This window comes from Bombus bifarius, unplaced genomic scaffold (genome assembly GCF_011952205.1).
Source record: "Bombus bifarius isolate JDL3187 unplaced genomic scaffold, Bbif_JDL3187 scf7180000007977, whole genome shotgun sequence".
Lineage (NCBI taxonomy): Eukaryota > Metazoa > Arthropoda > Insecta > Hymenoptera > Apidae > Bombus > Bombus bifarius.
The window spans coordinates 3,975,846-3,994,518 of NW_022884362.1; the positions used below are offsets into that span (position 1 = coordinate 3,975,846).

At 32.7% G+C, this 18,673-nt stretch overlaps 2 protein-coding genes across 2 annotated transcripts; both read left to right on the forward strand.

Moving 5' to 3' along the window:
* Nucleotides 1-1,537: 1,537 nt before the first annotated feature.
* Nucleotides 1,538-5,401, forward strand: LOC117204202 (adhesive plaque matrix protein-like; the record flags this gene model as incomplete). Its single annotated transcript, XM_033441387.1, is given in 5 exon segments — nt 1,538-1,676; nt 2,347-2,604; nt 2,852-3,122; nt 3,567-3,914; nt 4,361-5,401. Coding segments are annotated over 5 exon segments (1,677 nt in total), but the record flags the coding sequence as incomplete, so codon positions are not given.
* Nucleotides 5,402-9,835: 4,434 nt separating this feature from the next.
* LOC117204229 (cell division protein ZipA-like) lies at nt 9,836-13,255 on the forward strand. The gene is made up of 3 exons (XM_033441430.1): nt 9,836-9,933; nt 11,658-11,745; nt 12,481-13,255. The coding sequence occupies exons 1-3, from the start codon at nt 9,922-9,924 to the stop codon at nt 12,897-12,899; spliced, it is 519 nt and encodes a 172-aa protein (XP_033297321.1). The 5' UTR covers nt 9,836-9,921; the 3' UTR covers nt 12,900-13,255.
* The last annotated feature ends 5,418 nt before the right edge of the window (nt 13,256-18,673 follow it).

Below are 18,673 nucleotides of genomic sequence, written 5' to 3' on the forward strand. Positions count from 1 at the left end.
ATTCCTATAGTTATTATTTAATTTTCAGTAGAATTTTATTCTTTTGCCGAATCCCTAAAAAAACTAGAATTATTTGAATAAATAGAAAAATTGTAAAATTCTAATTTTAATCGATTTCTTTCTAATTGAATTTAAAATGCAACTACTGATCGTGCAGATAGTCTGTTCTCTTAAAATAGATTTCAATGATACAAAGCTACTTATCAAAGTCGTTGTATATCGTTATTTATAGAATTGTACAAAAAATTAATTGTTTAGTGTATAAAAAAGAATTTATTGTTAAACGCTTTGACAGTTTCGATAATTGTTGGAATTACCATCGAAAAATAATATTTTAATCCAAATTTATTTATAATATTTTCTTGAAGTGTTTTTTGTTTATTTAGGACGTTAATTATAAAAGAAAATAGTTAACATAACTGTTAACATAATTAGATGATAATGCATGTATACATGTATACATTTTCACGTATAAAATATCATTACAGGAGATGCTGTGAAATTAGATAAATCATTCGACACGTAACTTGACTAATCTTGATTTAGCTCGTTTAATTAACTTAATGAGCTCTAATGAATGTATTAACCTTATCCGATGGTTGTAGGTAAGAGGCAATAGTATGTATATGTATATGTGGGTACGTACATTATTGTACGTTTGGGACATTTGCATAGTTTGAATAAGAGTAATCGTTGCTTGAATCATTCAAATGTATCAATTTTCATTATAGTCCTGAAATGTGTTATTATTAGCTTGATCACGAAGAATCTGGTCTTGAAGTTACCACTTTCCCTCGTAGTCACGTTGCCCCGCTCTCGAAATGCAATTCCATATAAACGTACAGGACATGAACTAGTGCGTAATCGTAGCTGTCACTGAACCAAGCTCCACCATATTAGATAATACTATGATTAGAACTTCGTGTTACGCAATCGAATTATTTCGATTTTTTTTATTATTATTGCTCCTTTCAATATTACTGCGTCAATGAGAATATTTGTAGAACAAAACACTTCACTGCCAAGGATACTTGTATCTTGCGAATGATCTACGAATTATCTACGAATTCCTCTAAGTTCCTTTTCGAATCACTCGAGTTGAAAGTTATCTACGATAATTTTGGCAATAATTACACTCGGTACAAATCATTATCAATAAGGAAATTTATTTATTTCTTCCAATGAATATATCTATTAATAATAATATTATAATTAACTGATGTATACCGGTGAAAGAATGAAAAACTCAATATTGCGTTGATATGTCGTTTGAACTTTGTTTAGAATACCTTAAACACTGTAATTAGAAAGTATACGGTTCTTGAATCATTGTGTAATACAACCCTCTTTTGGATAGCAGGAAACGCTTAATAAACGCTTAATTAATGGGTTGCTACTCAATACGTTCAATTAGCACTTCCTGATATTTAGAAGTATTTTCATATTACAATAAAATAAAATTAAAAATAGATGAAATTCAATAAAGAAATAAATGCTGACCATACAAAGACGAAATAATTAATTTGTATTTATAATCCTTTTGTAGGTTCTTTTGTTACTAACAGTTCCAGCGTGCTTGGCACAATTCTCGATACAAGGACCCAGTGACGGGAATCGAGTCGCCCAGGGTTTACGAATAGAGGAAGGGAAAGGAATCCAATACACAGATCAAAACGGTAGAAAGCAGATAAGATATCGATACCTACTACTACCACGAGAATAAAAATCTTTCTGCATAATTCATTGCTCTATTTTTCCGGCTGATACAAATTTACGATCAGATTTGCCCAACATCGTTTGTTAAAGCCTTGTCGAAGTACTTTAACATTTGTATTATAGTTTGGACATATTTCGCAAATTACTCTATAGTGTTTCAAATAAGCTGTTTTTTAATTAATATGTTCTTCTAATTTTTAATGAAACGAACATAGTTACATATTTGAATTAAAAGCGTACGTACATATATTGATTCAATTTAATAATTATTATTACTATAAATCTTTCTGGAAAATTCAAGAAGAGTTTGGCAATATATCTGCAAAAATAATCTGCGAAAGTAATTGTCTTACTTTTTATCTTTCTTTGTTTGGAATTATTCGTATAAAAATGTACTGAAATAATTTCGTAAAATAATATCTCATTGAATTTTAAAATATTAACTAAAGAATCACTTTATAAGAATACAAATTTTCAAGTTGATAATGAAGACATACACAAGTATTAAGTACTTTTCTAATAATATTCGTGCAACAATATTACATGTATGAAGCAAGTAATGATCTCTCTAACTTAATTTATTTAAATTTTAACATATAATTTACCATGTTTAACCTTTTTATTTTACAGAATCAAACGAAGGTGGCTTTAGTATTACAGGCGCAACAGACGGTAACGCTCAAATACAAGGTGCTAGCGATGGTCATTCTAATTTTCAAATTCATGGTGCCAGTCGCGGCCCAGCGGAAAGTTACAATGTACAAGGACCTAGTGCAGGGTCATACAACATCCAAGGATCAACGGATGGACATAGTCATTCAATTATTCAAGGCTCCTACGATGGTAATTCAGGGTCTGCGAAATCTCTTCAGTATAATGATCCCAGTGGTAAGTGAATCCATAGCGTTTTACCTCCATATTTATACTTGATAATTACTGTATTCATTTTCACTGTCACAATAATTAAAACATAAATGTAAAATATCAATTTTATGAAAGTAGTCTTTTATAATGTATTGAAAATCTGTGGAATGCTTTTTCCCGGAATAAGTTAATTTCAATCTAACACGCGGAAGCAACAATGCGTAATGTCTTCTGAATAAGTCAAAAATTAAATTCCTTTTCTGCTTGAAAGGACTAAGAGTGAACTGGAGATCATTTGATCGACAACCACAGCCAAGAGCGCAGCAGACAGCACAATACTCGGAAGCTGCAATTGCAAGTGCACCAAGAGCGCCACATCGGCAAAGGGCTCATGCACCAAGGCAACCGCAACCACCACCACAACCCGAACCATTTGCTTTACAACAATCGAGGCCTTTGGATAATGCACCTACGCAAATCAAGCAACTTCTCCAATTGCAAGCACAACTTCCATACGTTAATATCATTCCTGAACCATATAGGTAATGTTTATATTACATAATAAGATAATACTTTTTAATTTCTCCAACTTCATTTTCGTATTTAGTTGTTTTAAAAGATCTAGAACTAGTACTGTGAATATTAAACACTGTTATATAAAGTATTATCAGTTGCTAGATGACGTAATAAGGATAGCTATCTTACATGTAATGTAATTATGTAATAGTATGTTAATGTGACATAATAGTGTCTCAATGTAATACAATGATATAATATTACTTATCTCAATCCAGTTTGATGATATAATAGAACCTTAACAATATCTTAGTAGAATGATTTCTAGTATTATTTGTTGACGTATTGAATTTGGTATAACCAAAACATTTTATTTAATTTTTTTTAAACACGAAATAAATAAGAAGATGAAATAAACAAAGGAAAGTTGTGATCTATATACATATAATACATTGTAAATTTTTTTGTAGATATGAAAATTTGTTAGCATCACAAGGTAATCAACGACCTGAGTATCAACCTGAATATCAACCTGAGTATCAACCTCGGTATCAACCCGAAGCCCAAGAGGAACCGGCCCCTTCACCACGACGACCAGCTTATCGTGGAAAACCACGTGGTCCGCCTAGACAGAGGCGACAGGCGCCACAATACAGACCGGAAGCTCCTGCTGCACAGCAACAGCAACACCGCAGACTTCCGCAACCACCGGCTGAACCTCAAATTAAATATAATCCCAATCTTCCGCCTCAGCTACAACAACTATTGAAATACCAGGCCGAAACTCCGTATATCAACTTAATTCCTGAACAATACAGGTAAATTGAATATTTAACGAGTAAAATTATCCATGTTACTTAATACTAGGATTCATTGATTACCCTTGTATATCATTGTATTGTATATAGGATAATTATGCAAAGAAATGTCAGTTAGCCTAGTAATACCATATTATCCTACATTTAACTGGACTAGTTGACTAATCTGAAGTTCTAACCGGTACCTATAGTCACCCTTTTCAATGGCGAATAAATTCAATTGATTACCTCTCGTTCAAAATTTCAGTTAATAATTACAAATTAAATTATGTTGAATTTTTATATACTTTCTTATTCTAAATTTTTTCGTATACTTGCCACTATACATCTAGCTCTTGATATTGCATTGCTATAATTACTCTTGAATAATAACTCTGAATTTAATCACCCTTAAATTAAACCAGTAATAAAAGAATTAATAGTTTTACGAAAGAATTAACTTTTAGATTTAATCCTGAGCCAGCCGCCCAAATGCAGGTAGAGCAGGTCCGTAACTACTACCAAGATCTTTTAAGACAGCAACCAACATCTCCTACCGTACACACAGTACCGCCAGTGGTCGCGCCTGCCCCACAACGAATACGAGGTCCACCACAAGATCCGCAATCAGGTTCGGCATATTCTAGACCAAGAAGACAAGCTCCACATCAACGACAGCTACGACCGCAACAACTACCAGCTGAACCAGTACCACAATATTCCACCAATGTTCCTGGTCAAATTCAGAGTTTATTGAAATACCAAGCACAAATTCCTTATAACATTATCGCTAATCAAATCGATTATCGTCTTGACAAGCCATACGTGCCTCAACCAATTAAACCTACTGGCGCTCCAGAAGTTCAATATCAACCTCCAAATCAATATCAAAGTCAAAGTCAATATCAAGGACAGAGTCAATATCAAGAACAAAATCAATATCAAAGTCAAAATCAGTATCCAAATCAAAACCAATATCAAAGCCAGATTCAATCACCAGACGCGTACCAAGGTCAATCAAGTGGATATAGCCAAGTCTATGCATCGCAGTCACAGTATACTCAGGCTCAATTTGGAGCACAAGAACCTGAGCATGGAGTTCGTCCTGTTACCGAAAGACAATATTGAAGATAATCGTTGGTTCAATTAAGTTGTATCTTCTATATTTGCTTTTGATTCGATATTCCGTTTTATTTTTAATTGGTCGTTTCAATTATTTGGATCGATGTCTTTACGTTTCGCACGTTGGAAAAGATTGTCGCCGATGGGTTCTAGATTTTCGGTGCGATTACAAAGATAGAGTTAAGGTACTTGATATCAATTTATTTGTTATTCCGTTGAAGTTTCATTATTAATTTCGAATTTACGTTGAAAGAATGAAAACGTTTATTCTGTTGATTTAAATGTTAGTTGTTTGATAACAGTTATTATAAAAATTGGAATTGTTGGAATTGATATTTTAGATTGACTCAGAATTGAATTTTAAATTGAATTGCAATTGAACTTTAAATTAAACGTTTTTAATTCTTTGGTTGTATAAGAAAAGTGTATTTTGTCGCGACAATATTTTTATCAATGTCAGATTCGTTTCACGTGGTATGCAATTACAGAGAAATCAACGCTGTCGCTGCGATTGCATTTTATTTTATATACTTAAGTTACTCGTGAACTGAAATACTCAGATAATATTATATTCTACATGTTAAGAAGTAATTCGTTTTTGTTTCAGAAAAGTTTTCTTCTATACTCATTGAAAATAGCATATCTTTAATTATTTTTAATAATTAAAAAGTTACAGTATTTATACTAACATTTTCTGTCAAATTTTGTTTAATTAGACATTTATAACAATAGCAGCGATGAATACATATTTACTCGTCGAAGGAAGGAGCTTTTTGCTTGCTTTTACAGTTTGCTATACTCGAAGTAATATTTATTTCAACATACGATATTGTTTTCTATTTTGTTACTTATGTCATTAGTTGCTTGTTTATGCAAATTTATATTTTTATGACCACATCTGAGTAAACGAAACATAAATACAGTTCTGTTCCATCTTTCAAATAATATTTTAATGAATATTGTATATTTTTTAAATATTTGTATATTTTTTCGCATAATATTCTCTGCATTTTTGGATTTTTAAATTCTCGTAAATGTATAAATATCCGCAGTTAGTAATTGTGATCGGTGATATGTATTTTTAACATATTGTATTGAAATTTTAGATGTATCTAAATTTCACCTATAGAAATCGAACACTGCATCACAAAATATTCGACGTTTCTCTTTCGTTTAACGATGTCAGAACACTCAATAGTAATTTGTAACAACCATGAAATGGAATGAAAGAAAAGTATTGCTATAACGGAAGTCATTTGGTGCTCCATCAATTTTTACATACGGAAATATAAGCGGAATATACACAGTTCCCTGTTATATGCAATTTCCGGTGAAAGAAGAAAAAATGAAAGTAGAGCGCCATATTGTGAATTCCTTTAAGGACCTATTGCATTGCGATTTAACGCATAAATACGTGGTCTTCGATTAACGACAATTATTGTGATTAAATTCAACGATCATTATTCAATAAGCTTGTCTGTTTTTATAGTTTTTATATTTCAGCGTTTTCTAATAAAACATTTTTCACTCAAACGTATTTCAGTTAATTGTTTCAATCGATGTGACTGGCCAATCATTTAGATTATAATTGTACGCGAATGAAACGAATGAAATGAATTTCGTGGTCAAGTTTACAATCATGAATCCTTGTAAGTTTAATTATACTATAAGACATAAGTACATATAATTAAAATCATGGACAGATAGTTATTCAATCGTCTATCATAATATTATACTTACGAATGTATAATGTAACGCATTTTAAAGATTACTTTAAATAATGATGATCAAGTTTACCACAGGAATTATATTTCGATGCGCTAAATCGCACGAGGTTTCATATATCCGGTTTCGCATATGATCCACTTTCACTCGAAGATTTTCCTTCGAACGTGTAATCTAGTTAACCCAATCATCCTCGCGATTTAATCAAGTTAATCTTTTTGACCTCCAGTTTTTAAGAATGAAACAGACACAAAGTAGCAGATTTATTATTCACGAGTATATACATAATGATGTTTAATTATTAGCGAATAAAATTCGAGCGTTTTGCATAGTGTTAGATTAGACAAGAAGTAGAACGGTGAATGTAGAACATTAAGGTCAATTGTTTCCGCGAGCAAGTTGTTCAGTCATCGATTAAATCGTGGCTTTTTTTATCGAATATAAAGTGTCTCCGTAGAAACGGTTCACTTTATGCGAGATATTAATACGGTCGACTTAGGAATACGGAAGTGACCGATGCATATGCTTCCTGCAATCGGTAGCTTTACCGTTACGTGACTAGAAATACGTCTTTTACCTACCACGTACATGTTTTATTCATTTGTGACTTATATTTACGTCGATGTTAACTTTTGGTTTATTGGAAATAGATTTTATTCGATTTCGTCTTAATCCTATGTTTAATAAGATAGCCTATACTAAGATATAGAATTATGTGTTATTGTTAAAATAAGAGAAAAATAGGAAAGAATAGGTATAAATTAGAAGTTGGCAAAGCACTTAAAGAATAATAAATTAAACTCAAACAGAAAACAAAAATAAAGGCAAGAAGTGCATAAAAATTTGTACGTAGTGTTTTATTAAATTAAAAGTAGATACACAATCATATATTCACAATCTTTACATTAATATAAATTATATGTGACACTTATGTAGATGAAAAAATTCAGTTTTTAAATATCATAATTAATATCTCTTTAATAGCTCTATTTTCATCAAAGGGTACCCATGGACAATTTTTGAATGTTTATTTTTGAGCTTCCTTACTATTAATGTTGTAAGTAGGAACTGAACACTAAAAGTCTTGTATTATTCCATAAATTGTGTACTCTGTTTTAAGTTAGCAATTTAATTCTTATTCCAGTCGGTTTGATTTCTTGACTTTTCTGCCAAATCAAGTCCTCTTTATTATTTTTTCTTTTTACAGTTCGGTTAATCACCGTCAAGTAAATTCCAAAGTACAGTAAAGTCAATCACGTTCGAAGAGAAAAGCCGATCAAACGACTTTTACGTAACTTTAAATTAACCTCTGATATACTACGCACTCAAGAAAAGCAGTTCTGGTTTCCTAGCGGTGTAACGAAGGTTTTCCAGGAAAAGTTCATTTAAGGGAGCTGACATTTTGATAATGTAACCTAAATTGAAACCTTGCATGTGGTTGAGGAATATATATCTATATAGTGGCAGACAAAAGAAAGTTTAAAAAGCAAATAGTGCGATAAAACAACGTTATTCTACACTTGGAAGGGAATGCTGATTGACAAAATTTAATATTGACGATATTGACACATCAAATTTAAACTTAACGATACTCATAAATACAAGTAACTTTCTTTAGCTTGCCATAGAATCTAGTTTAATTCGAGTAATCTAATTTGTTGCTGTTTAATAATCTTACTTTTTCTATAATGTTATAATTAGAACACGGTATTTATAGATCTCATTTATTAAAGACTAGCTGTTCATATTAATATCCACGTACTATCCATAAAAGTACCCACGGCATGTTCAAATAGCACTACAAAATGCGAAAACAACAGCCACACAATTTGTGTTACGGGCGAAATGCTAATAATAATAATTAACTATATATGACTTTTACATTTTAATGGCAGCAACTTTCTCGTGACTCTAGATTTTTATGAACGAACGACTGATAGATATTACTTTGGACACAACACGATTACGGACACTATTTCCCAGCATAATGGTGCGCGAAATAATAATTAATACTAAAATTGTTGAAAGCACTACAAAAAAAGCTTTATTAACATCATACTTTTCTTAAGAAGATCGTATAATAATTTTATACATATGTATTTAAAAAAAAATTTTTTTATAGTTGATACAACACTAATAAGAAAAAGCAGAATTCTTGAGAAATAGATACTTTGTACATTGAATCAATATGATTGGAAAAAGTGAGCATCTAATTTCCTCTTTGAGAATACGTAATTGTCGCCGGAAAAACTTTTCGTAACGTATTTTAATAATAGTTGGCAGGTATATATTAGAAAAGAGAGATACTAGTTCCTCATCATAAATCACATAGTAAAGTAAACTACATCGTATAATACTAATTAATACTGATTTTAATTACTACTAACAATTCAGCCATTCAAAAGTCACATTGGTCAGTTGCATAATTTAAAAAGTAGAGAAAAATGAAGACACGACAAATACTGCTTTTCCAAACCTACCTTGCAATTTACTATTATTTATATCATCTCCTGATTATAAATAAATTTTTGGAAATAAATCATTAATTTTTGAAAAATTGAATATTGATCGTGTACGTAAGTAACGATATTGCAAAAACGTATAAGAAATGAAATTGTTCACTTTGTCTTCTGAGAAATTTAATTATTAACATTTTGTGGCAAATAAACATTGCAGAAGAAAAAAAATAAATTGTACACAATCTTCGATTCTTTTACTTTTAATAAAATTTTCAATGACCTTTGACACAGTATCTGTGACACAGTAACAAGTAATTATCCCTCTGCAATCACACTTCAATAACTTCAATGAAATACCTAGTGATCCTTGACCAAGTGGAAAATAATCGATTTAAATGGACAATAACCCATCATTAAGCGAGGCATAATTTCAAATGGAATCGTCACAGTTCCAGGTTTTCTGGTACACCTAGTCGAATTACTTCCTGGGTAACGGCGACAGAAATACTGCATACCGTTCATATGAGCCGCGTTTGTTACGTGACGAACGGGCGGGAGACCTGTACGATGGAGAAAAAAATTTCAGTCGAAACCAACCAACCGTGAAAGTTAGTGGTTGGCCGGACCATTTACCCTGGAAACGGTCGCCCATATAGAAGTGCGTCGCGTTGCGGCCGCCAGTTTCGTTCAGCTCCTATCCCGAATTCGCCTACACCTTCGACATGAAGTTCCTTGTGAGTACAAATTGATCTTTTGTATCTTTTCCTTTCTAATTTAAGATATTCTTCTCTATGTTTAGTAAAATTTTATGCTTTCTTAGTAAATATAGTAAATATTTCTTACATATATTTTTTTGTATTGATAAAGATAAATTGGAAGCTTAAAGATAAATTTAATGAATTTTAATTGTTTTGTTATGTTTTGTCTGAAAAATTAAACAAATGTTTGCTTTGCTTGGCGAATTTTTTTCCTTACGTTGATTTATTTCTTTCTAAGTGATAATGAATTAGTAAAAATAAATAAATTATGCTTTGTTGTTATTATCACGTATATACTATCTGTAAACATTTAAGCAATACTTTTCTATGTTTAGCAAATCCATTTTTTTTATATATCCTTCTTACTGTAGTTAGTAAAGATAAATTAAGATTGTTTGAAAAACGTTAATTATGTTTTGCTGCCGTTCTTATAAGTATGCTTTGTGTGGATATTTTAGTCTTACTTCAGTTTAGATAAAGGATGAATAATGTGAAAATTATTTTATACAGTGCGTGTTTCTCCTATTTTTCAATTTCATGTAAAGATACATTTTCTCTCAATGAAGTGGAAGATTAAGAAGATTGATTTATCTATTCCTGTGACAGCTTAGAAATTTATTACTCATTGTATACACAGTGGAAGTTAATTCGTAATTAATTTTAGTAAATTCGTATAGAGTAGATCTTAATTATAAATCTCAGATAATCAATTATAAGTTTGTTGTTTTCTCACATTCTCGTCAGTCAACGAGGAATTGATAAATATCATTTTTATTCATGACAATTTAATTTATTATGTGAATGAGATTAAACCTAGATTTTCAAGTTGAATAAGTTTAAAATAACTAACTAATGATAATATTGACAGAGAATTGATAAATATCGTTCACCTAAAACTATTGCATATTGCACCTATTGAAATGTATAACAGTTAAAAAAAAGTTGCTTATCTTCTACTTAATTATTTAGTCAATTAAATTATCACAATAAGGAAAGACTAAAACATCATTGGTATATAAATTCATAGCCGATTATATAGCAGTTCTCGTTGAAAGTTACTTGACCTACATTATCTTCCACAAAAATCTATTATCACAAGCGAGAAATCGCACCACTACATCGTTCGAAAGGTGTGTATCAGGCATTTACTGCTTTCAGCCTTTTCCTTCGTGAAAAGTTACTTTACTCGTATTGTTTAAATTATGTAAATGTCTACAAGTGTGCAATGGTGTGTATCGCGAGAGACTGGCAAATTGCATTAGCCAGCTTTCTCGATCGTAAACTCAATTTTTTCTTTTATCTTTATCCGCAATTTTCACATATGCACGCATTTTTATGACATTTAGGAGAAATGATTTATCCTCGTATAATTTTCTATTTTACTGTCAACACGTTCATCTCTCCGTTACAAGATGCGAAGTGAGTCGTGTTAGAGAGTAAACTTTTGTTGTTCCATAGATACGTTCAATGTTTATCTTCCGCAGTAAAGCTGTTAAATTATTCATTTTACGCTAATTATAAATAGTTTCGAAAGTAATGATAATAAATAGTATAAAGCGACGAACAAATCTTCGTTTAATTATAAGAAATATTTAACTGATTTCGATATATTTTTTTCCAAAATTGCGAGTGAGGCCATTTAGTTAAGGTAGTTCTATGATTCATTTAAGATGGATATTAACAATTGTTAAAAATTGTAGGTTTTAATATTGGCCGTGGTGCCTATTTATGCTACTGGTGATGTGTTTGGTGACCTTTTGGGACAAGAATTTCAATACGCTACCATTGGTAAATTATATACTTTGTTCTTTCAACGATAAATTCACGAATTATATCATATTTCTGATTACATTTTTGCATCTTCTTAATAAGATTGTAACAATAATTGTGTGTAAATATTCATAGTATTTTAGTAAAGTTTCATTATTTTTAAAACATGTTAATTACAACAAACCTGTACTTTAATAGTCTGATCTTTCAGCTCTCGTTCCCTCAGTACCTATATTGATCTATATCGTTGTAGGAATTTTACTTTCACTCTCAATTCACCTTTACCCAAATCCTTCGTTGACTGTACACTCTTATGTCATACCTTAACCTCAAGTATTTAGCTATTCCTTGCATTTCTAACATTCGAGTATCAGTTACTTGTTAGAAATATTCACATCAAGTTTCTATTCCAACATTATATTATGTCAGTTTGATGTTTTATTATTCGAGCATTATATTATATTATATTAAATCATAAACGTTTGTGCAAACTCATTATTCCCATAGACATAACGAAGGAAACGAAGCAGAGATTCGTTTCGTCCACTAAATATTATAACGGGTATTATAGTTTGAAAATTTTACAAGATTTCGCACATTGTATGCATTGTCTTCATTTTTAGCTTTTAACTTACGAGATAAATTCTTCGTTTAACAATGACTGCAGCCATCTCTTTTGTATTTCGTCCTCTTCTCGTACAATTTCTCCAATCCACCATCGTAATTCTAACTTCTCAAATTGAAAATTTTCAGACCACGTTCGCGACAGAAGGCAAGCTGGTCACTTACGTACAGTGAACCAAGCACCAGCTCAGATCCAGCAACTTTTACACGCACAGCAATTTCGTCCACCCGTAGTGCCAGTTCCGGCGCAACCAATTCCAAAACTGGGACCAGCTCAGCCTAGCCAACCTCAGCAGCTATCGCAGGCCCAGGTCTCGCAATACCGGCCGCAAGTGCAATTTGCTTCTGGCGTTCAGCAACCGGACTATAGATCAATTCCATTGGGCGGCGGCCAGAAACCAATTCTTCCGCAGCAACCGCAGTATCGCCCTCTTCCTCAGCAAAATTTTAACGCCGCGCCGCAGTACTCGTCCAAATTACCACCACACATTCAACAATTGTTGCAATTCCAAAACAATCTGAGTAACTCAATCCCTCGAAGAGCGTAATCAAACTTGGAAGGTGGTTGCAAGATTGCTGTATAGAACTTTTGCTTGGTCATGAAAAGTGATATTTTTGGTTTTCATTTGAAAGTCGTTCTTTTGCATGATAACTGATTTTTGTATATTTTTTTCTTGTTAAAAGGTTTGAAAGTAAAAATTTGAATGTTCAGTAGAAAATAAAAGAAAGCGAAGTAGAGTGTTTAGCAGATTTGGTTAATTATTTTTTGACAGGATTCATGAAATTATTGGTAAATTGAGAATAGGATTTCTTAAGATTTTTGAATGTTGGTTTTGAATGCTAAATATTACAGATGTTAAGATATTTTAGGTTGTTATATTGGTATTTGTAAGATAAAGTAGTACAGAATTGAATGGTAATTCAATGGAAAATAAAGAAGAAATACCGTAAGATAGAAATACGATTAAAGTTAAACATATATGGTGTATTTTACATATCTCCTTTCAATTTGATCCTTATCACCAATAGGTATCGTAATGTTTCTTTTTCTGATATAGAACAGAACTTGATTTAAATTTTTGTCTAATTAAGAATACAGTTAAATACTTAGATACACTGATAATACCAAGAAATATAAACCACTTCTTTATAATTTCATTTTTATATTTCATAAACGGGCAGATGAAAAGACGTGTTTTCCTCTCGTATAATATCAAGTGTAAATTAAATTGACGTTCGTAAACTAATACACATTGTTCATATTTCAATAGAAAAAAGCCGACATTTATCATTTTGATAAACGTATTTAACGATACCATATATTCCATGGTTAACCGAACAACAATTTACCATCGCGACAGAACTGGACTTAACCAAGCGAACCGAGGGGCTTCAAGATGGTATGGCATTACGTCAAATTACGTCGTTAAACGCACCGCTTCGCATTAAGCGCACTCAATTCGTCACTCGAGAAATCAAGGTATCATCGCACCGATGGATCCGCACAAGGGGCGGGTTTTCAGCTTTCCGGGACGTGACAGGGTAGACGACAACCCCCTTGTCGTCGCCCTTCGTTCGCGCGACAACCCACACGTTGCAGTCTCCGTTAGAGAACAGCCCTAAACTGTGACCGTACCGCAGTCACACCACCCTGCCCCGATTTTTACCTTCGTGCATGCCTTGAATACATCCCCCGGATGGACTCACCGACAAACAGGGAAGAGGATTAGCGAGTCCATTAAAGTCGCGGACTCTATTATCCAAAGGGCACGGCCACGGTGACATCAACCGCCTGCCAGTGGCGTAGAACGGAGTTTACTTCTTGTATTGATATTTCTTCTCCTATTTTTCTTGTATTATTTCTTTTCTTTTCTTCTTTTCGGGATTTTAGTTTCTTTTAGTATGTTTTGTATCATTATATATAGAGTTGCTGGAAGTGGTTTTGTTATAGTTTAGTAGTTTAGATATAGTTATATAGTTATATAACTCATATTCTCCAGTTGTATAGTTAGTTATAGTGTTATATGGTGTAGTAGTATAGGTTTTATTTTTGTGGTTTATCTTTGAAAGATGGACTAGATTTTGTTTATATATTAAGTTTGCTCTATATTACTTATATTTTCCCATTTTTAATTGTAGTTCCTTAACGGTAATAATGTAATATTTAAAATGATGATAATGCAACGAAACGATAAAGTCTTTGAATGTGAAAAATATATTGCGGGGAGAAGAATAAATATAATAAATTTATTTCGACATTCGATATGCATATACAAACCATATACTATGAAGTGTAAAATCTTCGAATTACTCGGACAAATTTTATAAAATATAAGCTTGCACATATATAAAAAATATTAATTGTAATAAAATAATGTTTTAAATATTTAAACTTCATAAGGCTAAAACCAATAGCTATATGAGCGAACTAAAATACATTTACGTGAATGACAGTAACGCTAACAAGATAGGAATCAAAAGTTCGATTAAGTCGCGCACGTACCATACAGTTCAAGCGATGCGTTTCTCGTCTTATATTGAAGCGATTCTATTCTATTCTATTTTTTTTTTTTTTTTTTTTTTTAGAAAGAAACCAACGTAGGATCGACGCCATTGGCAAAATGGTGGGGCGAGGGGTCACGGAGGCAAATTACAAAGGGAGGATTACCGGCAGCTGGGCTACCAAGCAACCATCTCTCTTCTGGCTCTCGTTCGCGAGCCATCCACGTCGTTCGAGAGCTCTTTGTCCTTCGACGCATTGGTAACATAATTATCGGAGTTATAGCAAGCCAAAACCCAAGCCGCATCTGAAGGGGTCGCATGTGACGCCCGGTTACGGACTGACACCGCATGCGCTAGCCACATATGCACGCAAGACATTCTGATTGGTAATTTGCAACACGTTCTAAATGTCCTAGTTCTAAGTTTTCAATCAGGATGAAGTACATTGATTCAGTAAGAAAGTATTTGAACATTTAGCATAGAAAACTTTTATGTTCGTATTGTATGTGTTACATAAAAAATTCCGAAATTTCATTAACACTGTGATGAGACACGATTGTCGTGATAATGTTGGTAAAGTCTGAAGCTGATCTGAAAATATGTACAGAGATTACAAGATATTTACTGTAGCCATATATTTAGTAAAAAATTAGTATACAGCGTGAGTAGTCATCTTAAGCACATAAGTCTTAAACATGACTGCCTGAATATCGAGGTTTAGTAATACGATCGAGAATTGACTATTCAGATACCTTTTTCTAATCTGTATGAAATATATATTAAATATTTTCTAATTTTTATATATATTTTCTGATTTGTTTGATGAACTTTATCGATATAATCATGATAGTCAAATCTCATAACATAAAATCCAGAAAATTAAAACCAAATGATCTCGAAAGCATACATAAAGATAAAATTCTTATGGTAAGGTAACAAATAACTAGACTAGAAAACGAAACGAACATTGCATGAAGTCATTAGATCGAAAGCGTACTAACTACAAGATTTATTGATTCATGAACAGAAGCAGCTTTCCCCAAAGCAACATATATTTCTACACAAAACCAATCCGTTCCTTTCGTAAGTTCAGCGCCACAATTTTAAATTTTCACGGCGAAACTCGTACAAATCGTGAACGCGAGTAGCACGACTCGATTTGCAAAACGAAAATTTCAATTGAAGCAATTAATTCCCAGACCTTCCACTACCAGCTGGCTCGTTATGCGAGTGTCTTGTATGGAAAGCGAGCAGATCGCATGCACACACTTTGTGTGTGTGCGCGCCTAATTATTGCCAATTCGATACAACGTAGGTACCTAATACTTGAAATGGACTTTGCATACCGGTGTTTCGCAATAATGCGATTTGCCGCAATCACAGTCACGTTTTTGCAACGTTTATATGCGAGGACACACGCATACAACGGAACAAGGGTCGACCATTTATTGTTTAACCAGTGAATGTCGATGTGATGAAATGTGAAAGGAAGTATAGACGCGAAATCGTGAATTATCTGGTTGATAGCGATTCAGAATCGTAAATAAAACGGCATAAGAGCCAAAAATGCATGAAATATGAGTTCTTTAATGGAAAGATGTATAAATTATGATAGGTAGATTAAATTGAACGGCTTACAATAAATATAATTCTTACTCAAACCTGTCTTTTTTGAGGAAAGCAAAAGAGCACTTTAGCATTTTTGTAGTAATTTTTGTTGAATACATGCCGATTTATTTTTAGTAAAATATTCATCGTATTACACAATCACTGTGAGTGTACCCGCAATTATATAGCAGAATTGTATCTAATTAGTTATAAAGTCATAAAGTCGTGGAAGCGTGACAAAGGTTACTTTTATGGAACCGGTTAATTTCATCGGCAATGAGCCAGGTTATGGACAATTTTTTAGAAGATCGATTCCATCACGTTATTCGTTTATGATTACTAGACCGAATAAAATCTCGAAAAATTTGACAAGAATTGTTTTTGTTATAAGACCGTCAATTTATTTTATCGATTAGATATTTTAATATTTTGTTGAATTATATTTCTTATTTACAATTATATTATTGTTTTTTAAATCTTGTTTTTTTTTGAAATCTAGAAAAATGTCGCGTGATTAGTTATATAAAGAAATATCAAGTTATAAGTAAATATATGTCAACATCTCGCCTTTTTTGATATACTTATATGCCTATCTTAAAAAACATAGATATACTATATAGAACAAAATATAGAATATTTTAATTATAATATTTTAAACATAATTATTTATAATAATTACTAATCTTTTGATATTAGTCTATGATAAGATGCCTTCGAATGATTGACGTACGAATTATAGGGTGCAATAATTATAGGACGTAAATCCAGCCGGATTTACCGTACTAATGTTGTTGTTCCATTTTTCCATTGGAAAACAGAGTTAGTAACTTTCATAACAAGATATGGAAGGAGCGTGTGAAACGGGTTGCGGTTTGCCAAAGTGTTCCAATAATTGCGCTTAATCCATAGGGTTGCGGCACGCGGCCAGCAATCGCAGGCAAATCTGTCGCAACCCTCTTCTCGTTTCAGCTTTTCTCGGTTGAAGCTTTCCTTGTTTCAAGTTCAAGGTTCTGCTGTTCCAAATCCTTTCTATATACACAACGAACGAAACTTGTTTGTAAAGTATCGAAATATTTCAATAAATAAACAATAAACTACATGTTCAATTATTTTTAACATTTACTATAAGTAAACGCATACAGTTATGATCAAAAGAAAGTTTAAAATTGGAACTTGCATACAAGTATTAATAATTTTCATTTGTCATTGTACCTTTTTAAACTTATCTAATATTAAGAAAACTTGTAGAAAGTAATATGCGTGTTAATTTGTTTCTAAGCAATAAAAGTTTTCTTCAATTTCAGAATTTGTATGTTTTGCATCTGGAAATGTCTCTTGAAAATTATTTCCTTAATAACCATTTCAATTTCTCTTCAGTCGCCTTCTATGGAAGCGATAGTAATTTTTTGATCGCGTTATACGACCCTGTTACGATGCGGAGGCCTATCGTACGTCATCGAACAAAGCTAAAAGGAAAACGTTCATACAAAGTACAAGAAAAAGCACACACGATGCAAGAGAATCTTCGGCTAAACGATACCGATTTCGTCGAGCCCCTGACCCTTTTTCAGTACCGCGAAACCATTGTGAAAAGAAGCTAGACCGGAAAAATCCAGCATGGCTGACGAGTGACGGTGGCCAATCATTGCGTGTTTCACAGCAGCTGCATGTCCCTCGGGGATCCAGATATTTCGACTGTCGTCCCTTTTTCGCTTACGAGACGCCCTAACTTTCTGATTTTTGCCTTACGAAGTCAGCCATTGTGAAGAGACCCGTTTTCTTTGAATATCAGCCAGAGTGCGTGGATCCTTCTTCATGCGGTCTTAAGCCTGAGACCATCGTGCCGGTCTCGGGATTGTCTACAGTCTACGTTACACGCGAGCTTTTTGTCGTCTTAATCGCGTCTTTGGAACGCGACCATGCTGTTTTCATATGTTGCCTGTGTGCTAACAGCGACCATGTACGAAAGGAATTGCGTTATACAATGGAAGGGACCGCAAATCGAAAGAAACTGGATCGCGATGTTTGCAGAGATATCAAGCTGGGGAATACGTAGTTCTCGTAGATACGATAAAAAATTATGTTTGCACAAGGGTTTTGGGAACGACGCGGAGTCTTTCAGAATGGATGACTTCTTTATGGTTCATTTTAAGGGATGTCTTATGTACTTTAATATTTTTATGTTCATTACTAGAAACTCGGGACATAAGGA

Coding starts and splice junctions, on each gene's coding strand:
- LOC117204229 (XM_033441430.1), top strand. Junction 11,746..12,480: donor ATTTCAATACGCTACCATTG/GTAAATTATATA, acceptor GAAAATTTTCAG/ACCACGTTCGCGACAGAAGG.